At 39.4% G+C, this 11,307-nt stretch overlaps 1 protein-coding gene across 1 annotated transcript; it reads left to right on the forward strand.

Annotated features, from left to right (window-relative positions):
• Positions 1–3,062: 3,062 nt before the first annotated feature.
• LOC143624162 (putative RING-H2 finger protein ATL49) lies at positions 3,063–4,613 on the forward strand. The gene has a single exon (XM_077094888.1). It carries the CDS (start codon positions 3,374–3,376, stop codon positions 4,319–4,321), a length of 948 nt encoding a protein of 315 aa, XP_076951003.1. The 5' UTR covers positions 3,063–3,373; the 3' UTR covers positions 4,322–4,613.
• The last annotated feature ends 6,694 nt before the right edge of the window (positions 4,614–11,307 follow it).

Below are 11,307 nucleotides of genomic sequence, written 5' to 3' on the forward strand. Positions count from 1 at the left end.
AGGAAATCGGGGAACGCTTTTTGAGGTGGATCGAGGGCTTGATGATGGAATCCTAGAGAGATGAGAGAGAACAAGTTTTGGTGTGATTTGGGTTTGAACCCGTGGCCTTCTATTTATAGGCAAAAATTAGAGCTCGTCGCAATACGCGACGGCCTCCTTGTCTAGCCCGTCGCGTATCGCGACGTAGGCCTGGCCAGTCACCACGTAGACCTGCCACGTGGTGACACGTGGTAGGTGCTGTGCCACGTGTTTACAAGTGGCGACACGTGGCGAACGTGTTGCCACGTGGCGACCCACGATGCCACCGCCTGCCACGTGGCACGTGTCACAACGTGTCAGGATAGTCACCGCGATACGCGATGACCTTGATTTTAAGGCCGTCGCGTATCTCGATGGGCCGAAGAATCAGAATTTTTATTTTAAACCCTCAGGTTTGGATTTTGGGTAATTTAGTCCATTGACTTTGGAATTTGACATTTTTTGCTTGAAATTTCCGTGATGTTACAATAACTTTGTTACTTTTGCCCAAAATATATGGTGCTTTTTATAGTCCGCTACAATTACATAAAGATAAGTTACAAGCATATTTTCAAAATTTTATGCGAAACTAAAAAAAAGTTTTAAAAAAACACCGGCGTTTCGATTTTCGGATATTTCAACCCAGGCACAACATAAATCCTTTTTCTCCTCTTTTGTCCAAGGAGTTGTTTTTCATTTTGGAACGACTTCCTCGTCCGCTCGGCTCGAGCCTCCCGTTCCTTCTTGGTTCTTTTTTTTTTGGGCTCGTTTTCCCTTACCGGCCTCCTTATGAACCCCTTGTGTCTCCAGAACAAAAAAGTCGGGAGACGGTGGTGGCATTTGACTCAAGTTTTGTTCCATCTCGGTGGCGCGAAACACGTTATCGTCGTCTTGACCAAAAGACATTTCCGGTCGGTAACAACCACCTTATTGATCCATACTTTTTAAAAAATGTAGATGAGTAATATGAAATATATTGTTTTTGAAGTAGTTTAGAGAGAGTTGAGAGTGTTGGTAATTTTTTAAAGGTAATAGTAGGGTTTATATAGGTAAAAATAAAAAAATAAAAAAATTATTTGTTTTTTGTTTTCACCCAGCCAACGATCATAAACGAATCCCGAGGCCCAACGTTCCCTTCACCCATCGCGACTCACTCATGGCCGGTCGCTCGTGGCTCCACTCGCGGAACACCGTTGTGGTGTTCGCCACCGACATGGCTAGTGCCGGCCTCTCGCGGCTCCTATGAAGCCACCACAATGCATAGTCTAACTTCTAGAAAATGAATACCATTGCTATAAGCGAGTCAACATGAATTGATATGGTATTAATTGGTCAAGCTGGAAGACAAGCTTGACGACAAACTGATTTTCGCATAACTGACATGCGACGCGTGAGGGCTAAGTCCATTGCATTCGTGACCCATTTGTATTTTGAGTTCATCAACACGTCCCGTGGCACAAAGGATTTGGGTTAATCCCGTTGCATGTCGCGGACCAATTATGAAATCAAATATTAACTAGGTCAAAACTAGGGGTGAGCATAAAACCGAATTAATCGAACCACAACCGAATAACCGAAATAACGGAACCGAAGCATTAACCGACGGTTAATTTTTTAGTTTTTCGAAAAACTGATTTTTGGGTTTAGGTTAGGTTATCCATTTTAAAAAAACCGAACCAAACCGATTAATCGAACCTATGTTTTCTACGTGTTTTTTTAAGATGTTATGACCGGAAACAAAACACCAAAATAATCTACCATTGATGGTGATGAAGATTATGAAGATTATCAAGATTGGGTCTAAACTTTGAAGATATAAGACAATGAATGAAGATTCGGAAAACTTTTAGTTTTTGTTATTTAGAACGTTGTTGAATTTTAAACTCTACTACTCAAACAACTTTGTATTTGTTTGGTTTCACATAACACGTGCCTATTTTTATATTTTGAATTCAATACGTATGAGGTACTCTAATTTTTTTTTTTGAATTCTTTTTTTTTTTTTTTTTGTAATGTCTTCTCGCAATAAAAAAAACCGAAAATAACCTAAACCGAAACCGAAAATAACCAAAAACCGAATAACCGAATAATCGAATAACCGAAAACCGATTGGTTAGTATTCTAAAATAACCGATAGCTTAGGTTTAGGTTTGGGTTTCACCCAATAACCAAACCGAACCGTGCTCACCCCTAGTCAAAACCGTTGCGTCTCGTGAGGGTTAAAAAGTAGTACTATGTGTCGTGACACGCCAGAACTCTCAGAAAGTTTAGAATTTAACATATTTAGTCCCTGAACTTGATTAACCAAGATTTAACGATGATTTAATGAATATAACATGAATAAATCTTGTATATAGACTATGCTAGACTTTGAATTGACATGACTAGCATAAATTATGAAATAACGTAGATAATAACATAAAATTCCAACACTTTATTGATTGAATAATAGTCAGGTTACATCGAATAACAAAACAAATTAATTTTCAAATATGAATATTTAACGGATGTTACAAATTGTTTATTTGCTTTCTGAAAAACAAATAAGCCATTTGAAAAAGCGTTATTTTGAAACTTTTGAAAATTACATATTTTTTTAGATAGAACAAAAAATCACATGGATTTTGTTCTGGGCGTTGGCCCGTTTGTTTTAATAATTTGCTGTAAAATAAAAGTAAATTACATAGAAGTGTTAATAAACTTTAGCTCAACTGACATTATAGAGGCAGTGAAGATTTGGGTTGAAAATCACAAAGTCTTAAATTCAAATTCGATCTCAATAAGAGATGGCGGGCTTGAACTACCTAGCACTTTTTTTTGTTACATGCGTATGAGGTCCTTTTTACAGTTCGGTTATCACATATAGCAAAACTTTATTTGTTGATATTGTTATAGTTTACAAAAATCACACAGAACGTGATAAAAGTGTGAAAACAGAATTTACTTGGAAGAAAAAAAGAAGCATACTCCAAGATTTTGTTGTCTTGAAATAGTTTATTTAGTTTCTTGAGTTGCTTCGAAAACATTATTATTGGTTGCATCATTATTATAATAAGCGTGTGCTACATGTGCATTGATGTGGGTGGTTTTCTGTTATTGGTTTCATAAAGTCAACTCAAACACAGCACCATCAACATAATATTAATACCATTGCTAGCTCATCTGATGCATTATTTCCTGGGAATTAATTATAAAAAATCTCCATTAATACAAAGTTTCTACCCATACAGACTGTCTCCTTCATTCCGTTTCTCTCACTTCAAAAACCTTCAAATCAACAAAATCCACACATGGGTTCTTGGGTTCATATGATTTAAAACACGGGTTCACTCAAAGCTTCAATTCTTGTCAAGAAATGGATCGAAAAATCCTTCTGTCTCCACCGCCACCACCGCCGTTTCAGTCAACCGAAGCCGGTTCAAATTTAAGCAGCAGTGTGAGTCCAAGTGTATTGCTAATAATAATAATTCTTGCCATCATCTTCTTCATATCTGGTTTACTTCATATTCTTGTTAGATTTCTTATAAAACCATCAAATAGAGACCCTGATGAATTTGACAATGTGACTGCTCTTCAAGGTCAATTACAACAACTCTTCACTCTCCATGATTCCGGAGTTGACCAATCTTTCATTGACCAGCTTCCGGTTTTTACTTACAAAACAATTAAAGGTGTGAAACACCCTTTTGATTGTGCTGTTTGTTTGTGTGAGTTTGAAGGTGATGACAGTCTTAGATTGTTGCCTAAGTGTAGCCATGCTTTTCATATGGATTGTATTGACACGTGGCTTTTGTCGCATTCTACTTGCCCTCTTTGTAGAAGTAATTTGCTGTTTGATTATTCTCCAAACACTTGTTCCTCACCATATGTGTTTGTTCTTGAATCTGGGAGAGTTGAGAGTTCTAGAGAAATTGTGGCTGACTCCACAATTCAAAGGGTGGATTCACAATTTAGCGTTGAAGAATCCGAATTCACGTGTTCTAATTCGGGTCAACTTGAGATCAAAGAAGAGGAGAATAAGGAGAAAGTGGTGACAGTTAAGCTAGGGAAATTCAAGAATGTAGACCATGGTGGTGACGGCGGTGGTGGTGATGAGAAGAGTAACATTGATGGCAGGAGGTGTTTCTCAATGGGATCTTTTGAGTACGTGATGGATGATAATTCATCATTACATGTACAAATTATGACCCAAATCAAGAAACAAGCAATGTCGGAATGTGGCGGCGATTCTAGACGGGATCTTAAAGGCATTGAAGCAATTAAAAGTGTTAATGGTGGTAGTATCAAGAGGGAGAGCTTTTAATTGTCCAAGATTTGGCTTAGAGGGAAGAAAGAAAGGCCTAATTCAACGGTGGCAATGGCAGCCGCCATTGAGCTGCCGTCAATGAACCCGAATGTCACCATAGATGAATTAAAGGAGGTGGTATGTGATGATCATGAAACACCATGTGGTAACAATCTTGATCAACAAGTAGCACCAAATCCACCATCTTTGGCCAAAAGGAGTATGTTTTGGTTTATGTCTAGGCAGAAAAAGAAGGTTGTTCTTTCATCTTTGTCCCTAAATGTTTAAAGTTTTGTCCAAAATATGTTGCTATCTTCCTAAAGAGTCTTCGGATTGAAATTTGAGTTGATGATAACCGGAACGAAGATCGATTTTGGAAAAGAAACTTGCGCCTTGAAGTTGGTCAAAAAGATCATCGATTCGAGGGAGTGGATAACGGTTCTTGATTGTGACTTTGTTTAGGACACGATAATCGATACACATGCGCATTGATCCATCTTTCCTTTTGACAAAAAGAATTGGACCCCATAGTGATGAACTTGGTCGTATGAATCCTTTCTCAAGAAGTTCGTCAAGTTGTTTCTTTAATTCCTTCATCTCGGTTGGTGCTAGACAATATGGTGCCTCGGCGATCGGAGAGGTACCGGGAATGAGATCGATTCTAAATTCTACTTTACGATCGGGAGGGATTCCAGGAAGTTCATAGGGAAAGACATCAGCAAAATCGGAAACAACAGGAACGCCTTTGATTTATTTGGGTTTAGATTCTTTAGTGACGTAGGCCATGAATGCTAAGCATCCTTGATTTAAACATTTGTTAGCCCTTATCATGGAGATTAGGCTAACTTGGCCAGCGTCTTTATCCCCTTCAATTCGAATGGTTCGTTTATCGGGGGCATGTAGTTCAATAGTTTTGCTATTGCAAAGAATACGTGCATGGTTGTCGGATAACCAATCCATACCCAATACAATATCAAAACCAGCAAGATTCATAGGCAATAGTTGAATAGGCAAAACGTAACCAGCTAATAAGATTCTTCCGTTTTCTAGAGCTTCATAGATCTTAACAATTTCGCCACTAGCGGTCTCGACGCTTAGAGTTTTATTAAGTTTGATTAAAGGTTCGTTTAATAGACTACAAAAGTTATAATCTATAAAACTTAAATTGGCACCCGAATCAAACAAGACTCTAGCATATGTGTTGTTAACTAGGAATGTACCGGTGATGGTTTCAGGCATGTCAGCCGCTTTTTTGGTGTCTAGAACGAAAACTCTTGCATTGCCCTTCTTGGGCTCATTCTTTTGACCACTACCACCCGCACCACTAGTCGCGGGTTTGTTTTTAAGGCATTCAAAGCTAAGATGCCCTAGCTCCTTACAGTTATAGCAAGTCATCTTCTTCTTCCAACAATCAGCCGTAACGTGGCCGGGTCTATTACACGATTCACAGACTTTGGTTGGAGCGTAGTTGCATCGACCTTTGTGATATCTTTTACATGTTTTGCATGGCGTAGAATTTGAGTTGAATCTAGTTTGTTGATTTACGCCTTTGCCCTTAAATCGATTGTTTCCTTCCATTCTTCTTGAATCGTGAGTTGTTACAACTTTCTTATCCTCCTACTTGTTGCGGATCATTCCGCTCATTAAATAACCAGCCAATTCCATCGCGGAGTCGGCAGTTTGTGGCAAGTGAGACCTCACCATGTCGCGAATTTCTCGCGGTAATCCCCATATATAACGTGTTACTTTGCTGGACTCAGGGGTAACCAGCTGGGGAACCAAGCGACAGTACTCATGGAACTTTGTATTATATTCGCGAAGATTAGTTCCGATGACTTTGTGATTCAGAAACTTGGTTTGTATTTGGTTAGTCTCGTGCATTGGAAAGAACTTTGCCATTAACATTTCTTTAAACTCTCCCCAAGTTAGATTGTACAACACCTCCCTTCCTCTACTCATGATCATCGTATTCCACCACTCGAGCGCTTCCCCTTTGAACATAGGGGCAGAATATTGAATCTTCTCTTGGTCAGAACATTTGCTTGTTATGACAATTGTCTCATTTCTTCAATCCACCTTACGGTTGTGTTGGCTCCTTTATCACCATGAAATTCTTTTGGTCCATAGTACTCAAAATCTTTAAAAGAACATCCTCCAATCTTCCATTTCTTAAACTCTCGACGGATTCCACCATCGGCATTTGACTCATGAACACCTTCCTCCGTTTGAGAAGGTCTCGAACGAGGTTTAGAGACAGATTTTCGAGAAGGGTTAACAGATTTCGAATGTTTATTTTGTCTAGATTGAGATCTAAATTCAGTTTCGGCCCTCGTGGCATCTTTTACTATTCTTTGGATTTGTTTCATGTACTTATCATGGATTGGTTCCTCTTGTTCTTTTTCAGGACCTTTCCCTTTTTCTTTCCTGTTATCAGCTTCCTTTCGGGAAGCCTCAAAATTATTGCTTTGATGAGACATTTTCTTTTTATTTTCAATCTTTTCTTTAAATCTGAAATTAAACAATTTCATTTCTTAAATACAAGTTTTATTTTATTAAACACACACACACACACATATATATATATATCATAAAATGATATATATTTTTTTTACAACATACTTATATATCGTTTATGCGATATATAAACTCCTATCCTTATTACATCATATGTTACATTAACACATAAACTTCATCTCTTGAAAACACACCTTCATCACCATCATCTCAATCCTTCATGAATTTCTTCACAACCTTGGTCAACTTGTTGCATTTCCGAAGAAGCGTCTCTCCTATCTTCTTCTTTTTCTTCCCATCAACAGCTATCTTCTTTCTTAATTCATCTGTCTCATGTAGAGCTCAACCCAGATGTTCCTCCTGTGACTGGGGAATGTTGTTGGGATATCCATAGCGGGGTGGTGGATCACGGTACCCCATCATGACAACATCGAAATGGTTCTTCGGGTTCGGATATGGTGATGCAGTCACGTTGGATTGGTAGTTGAAGAAAACTTCGGCAGCCTCGTTCTGCTCTCGGATTTCGTTCGCTTGGCCTTCAACGGATGGGATCTTGCCCTGGTACGGTGGGAAACTTGATGACGTCTTGCCCTTGAGTTCTTGGAGAAACTGTATGTAGGGATCAGTAGAACCATAACTTGCGGTTTGATGAGAGAATGGTTCTTCCACCGGTGTGGTTACTTCATTCGGATTGTCGAGGTATTCCTCATCTGGATCTGTTTCTTCTTCTTCTTCTGAATCCTCCTCCTCTGGGTCCTCTTCCTCTATATTCTCTTCCTCCATAATTTGGGAAGTCTCCTTTGATATTGTGGGCATGCGAAAGTTCTCGTATGGCGTTATCAACCTCATTTTGGGCTTATGAGATGGCCCTTCTTTGTTGAAGCGGGAGTCAGCAGAATCCATAGAAGTTCCGGTATTCCACCTTCGCTGATCTGAGTGGCATTGCATCCAATCGGATGAGGGAGATCTTGGTTCCTCCTTGATTGGTCGGTTGGAGAGGAAAGCGTATGAAGGATGAGGATTTGGTGGTAAGTATGTCGAAACACTGTATGGGTAGTATGGAGGGACCTCAGATGGTTGGTAGGTAGGAACCTCGGAAGGATGATACATTGGGACTTCGGATGGTTGATACATGGGTAAACTTGACGGGTAGTAGCTTGAGTGTCTTAGTGCTTGATATTCATAGTTTAAGTTATTATCAGGAAGGTTAATTGGACTTTGTTCAGTGCCGGGATGATGGTATGGCTCAGTTTGATTGTGATCCTCGTCGGAATTGAAAAATGCTTCATAGTAATCTTTGCTCATAATATCCTTTGGACATTTGTAATATTTTCTGGCTCTCCTTACTTCACGTTCATAAGAATCCATTAATTTCTCGAAAGACATATTTGATGGGTGGTTTAGAATCAGGAGAGGGAAAGAAAAGGTTACAAACCAATCATATCCCTATTTATAAACAAGTAATAGAAATTATTTTCCTATGCTTGGATCGGAGCTTGGGTATTATCTTTTAATACCCAATTCGCTAAGATCGATGGCTTTGATACCAACCTGTCACACCCCCATCTTAGGCCTAGGAGTGCGACCAACAGTTGGTACCATAATTGTAAGTAAATGAGAGTTACGGTTTAATGCGGAAGATTTTAAAAAACATAAGGATCAAAGTTATAAATATTTACATTACAAAATATGAGACGAATGTCTCATATAGGTTTACTTGTTTATAGTTTTACAAAACCACCATATTTAATATTTAAAACAAAAATTATCAGAGCCATCGGATTCTTGAGCTCTTCGTTCTTTAAGCCCTGTTCTTGGTTACCTGCAAAATGTTAGAAAATACGTCAGCAACGAATGCTGGTGAATATGTTGACGCTAAAATATTTTCTTTTACTTCATTACCCCTCGAGGGTTACGCAAGCCTCGGCCCATATTGGCTTAGGAATAACAAAGTTATAATACAATTTACAAACTCAAGTCTCTACCTTACCCCCAGCAAACACCGCAACGTTCAACTTAGTTAAGTACCGTTCGTATACATAAGGTCGTGCTCCCCGCAGAAAGCGTACTACGACCAGGTGTGGTGCGATGCGCACACCGCGTACTACCACATATGCAAGGATCCAGAAAAATGTACACGACAGCCTGAGGGATAAGCTTTTACTCTTGTTTATAAATGTTTTAGAGACACTTAGTCTCACGTAAAGTTTTTCATATAACACATTGACTCGTTTGAAAACAAGTTTGTAAAAGTTGGGGCATATTCACCTTTTCAATTGGGATCGGCTTCAAACACCGTCCGTGGGTCTAGGTCTTTCCCTTGCTATCTCGCACCTATAGTACGAGTATAACTTTTTGTTAGTCGGATATACAATCAGGCTTAAGACCTTTAGTCTTATTTTTATAAGCGCCACCTCGATTATTTATACTTTACTTTAAAACCTTTAGTTAAAAAGTAATATTTATAAACCTTTAGTTTATTTATAAAACCCTACCTTTCTTCTTATTTAAGTAACATATTCTTTTCTTTATTATTTAAGAATACTCATTTATTACTTAAATAATATTTATAACAAAGAATAATCATACACACATATATATACATATATGTATATATTTATATTTCTTTTCTTTTTCTTTCTTTTCTTTGTTATATACTTCTTTTATATATCGAGGTATCGAGTATAACCTCGACTTAGGGTATTAAGCCTTTATAATATTTTATTATTATTTTATTCGGGCATTATGCTTACCTTCGTCGGCTTATTAAACCCTGTTCAAATGAGCAGCACTTCGTCGTCTCCTTGCATTCTTTCCCTTCTCGATCAACACCTTCTCTAGGCACGCTTGTTGAGACACCAATACTTCACGGCACGTACTTCGAGATGATCATCGGGACGTCGAAATAGCACCACCTTCTTGTTTAGAATATCGTCGGGAAATGGCACGAATATCGAGGTGCGTAGGTATCTTGGGTGTGAAAATCGAGGAAATCGGGGAACGCTTTTTGAGGTGGATCGAGGGCTTGATGATGGAATCCTAGAGAGATGAGAGAGAACAAGTTTTGGTGTGATTTGGGTTTGAACCCGTGGCCTTCTATTTATAGGCAAAAATTAGAGCTCGTCGCAATACGCGACGGCCTCCTTGTCTAGCCCGTCGCGTATCGCGACGTAGGCCTGGCCAGTCACCACGTAGACCTGCCACGTGGTGACACGTGGTAGGTGCTGTGCCACGTGTTTACAAGTGGCGACACGTGGCGAACGTGTTGCCACGTGGCGACCCACGATGCCACCGCCTGCCACGTGGCACGTGTCACAACGTGTCAGGATAGTCACCGCGATACGCGATGACCTTGATTTTAAGGCCGTCGCGTATCTCGATGGGCCGAAGAATCAGAATTTTTATTTTAAACCCTCAGGTTTGGATTTTGGGTAATTTAGTCCATTGACTTTGGAATTTGACATTTTTTGCTTGAAATTTCCGTGATGTTACAATAACTTTGTTACTTTTGCCCAAAATATATGGTGCTTTTTATAGTCCGCTACAATTACATAAAGATAAGTTACAAGCATATTTTCAAAATTTTATGCGAAACTAAAAAAAAGTTTTAAAAAAACACCGGCGTTTCGATTTTCGGATATTTCAACCCAGGCACAACATAAATCCTTTTTCTCCTCTTTTGTCCAAGGAGTTGTTTTTCATTTTGGAACGACTTCCTCGTCCGCTCGGCTCGAGCCTCCCGTTCCTTCTTGGTTCTTTTTTTTTTGGGCTCGTTTTCCCTTACCGGCCTCCTTATGAACCCCTTGTGTCTCCAGAACAAAAAAGTCGGGAGACGGTGGTGGCATTTGACTCAAGTTTTGTTCCATCTCGGTGGCGCGAAACACGTTATCGTCGTCTTGACCAAAAGACATTTCCGGTCGGTAACAACCACCTTATTGATCCATACTTTTTAAAAAATGTAGATGAGTAATATGAAATATATTGTTTTTGAAGTAGTTTAGAGAGAGTTGAGAGTGTTGGTAATTTTTTAAAGGTAATAGTAGGGTTTATATAGGTAAAAATAAAAAAATAAAAAAATTATTTGTTTTTTGTTTTCACCCAGCCAACGATCATAAACGAATCCCGAGGCCCAACGTTCCCTTCACCCATCGCGACTCACTCATGGCCGGTCGCTCGTGGCTCCACTTCGCGGAACACCGTTGTGGTGTTCGCCACCGACATGGCTAGTGCCGGCCTCTCGCGGCTCCTATGAAGCCACCACAATGCATAGTCTAACTTCTAGAAAATGAATACCATTGCTATAAGCGAGTCAACATGAATTGATATGGTATTAATTGGTCAAGCTGGAAGACAAGCTTGACGACAAACTGATTTTCGCATAACTGACATGCGACGCGTGAGGGCTAAGTCCATTGCATTCGTGACCCATTTGTATTTTGAGTTCATCAACACGTCCCGTGGCACAAAGGATTTGGGTTAATCCCGTTGCA

Source organism: Bidens hawaiensis, unplaced genomic scaffold (assembly GCF_021521415.1).
Source record: "Bidens hawaiensis isolate Kalapana, Puna unplaced genomic scaffold, B.hawaiensis_p1.1 tig00003698_1, whole genome shotgun sequence".
Lineage (NCBI taxonomy): Eukaryota > Viridiplantae > Streptophyta > Magnoliopsida > Asterales > Asteraceae > Bidens > Bidens hawaiensis.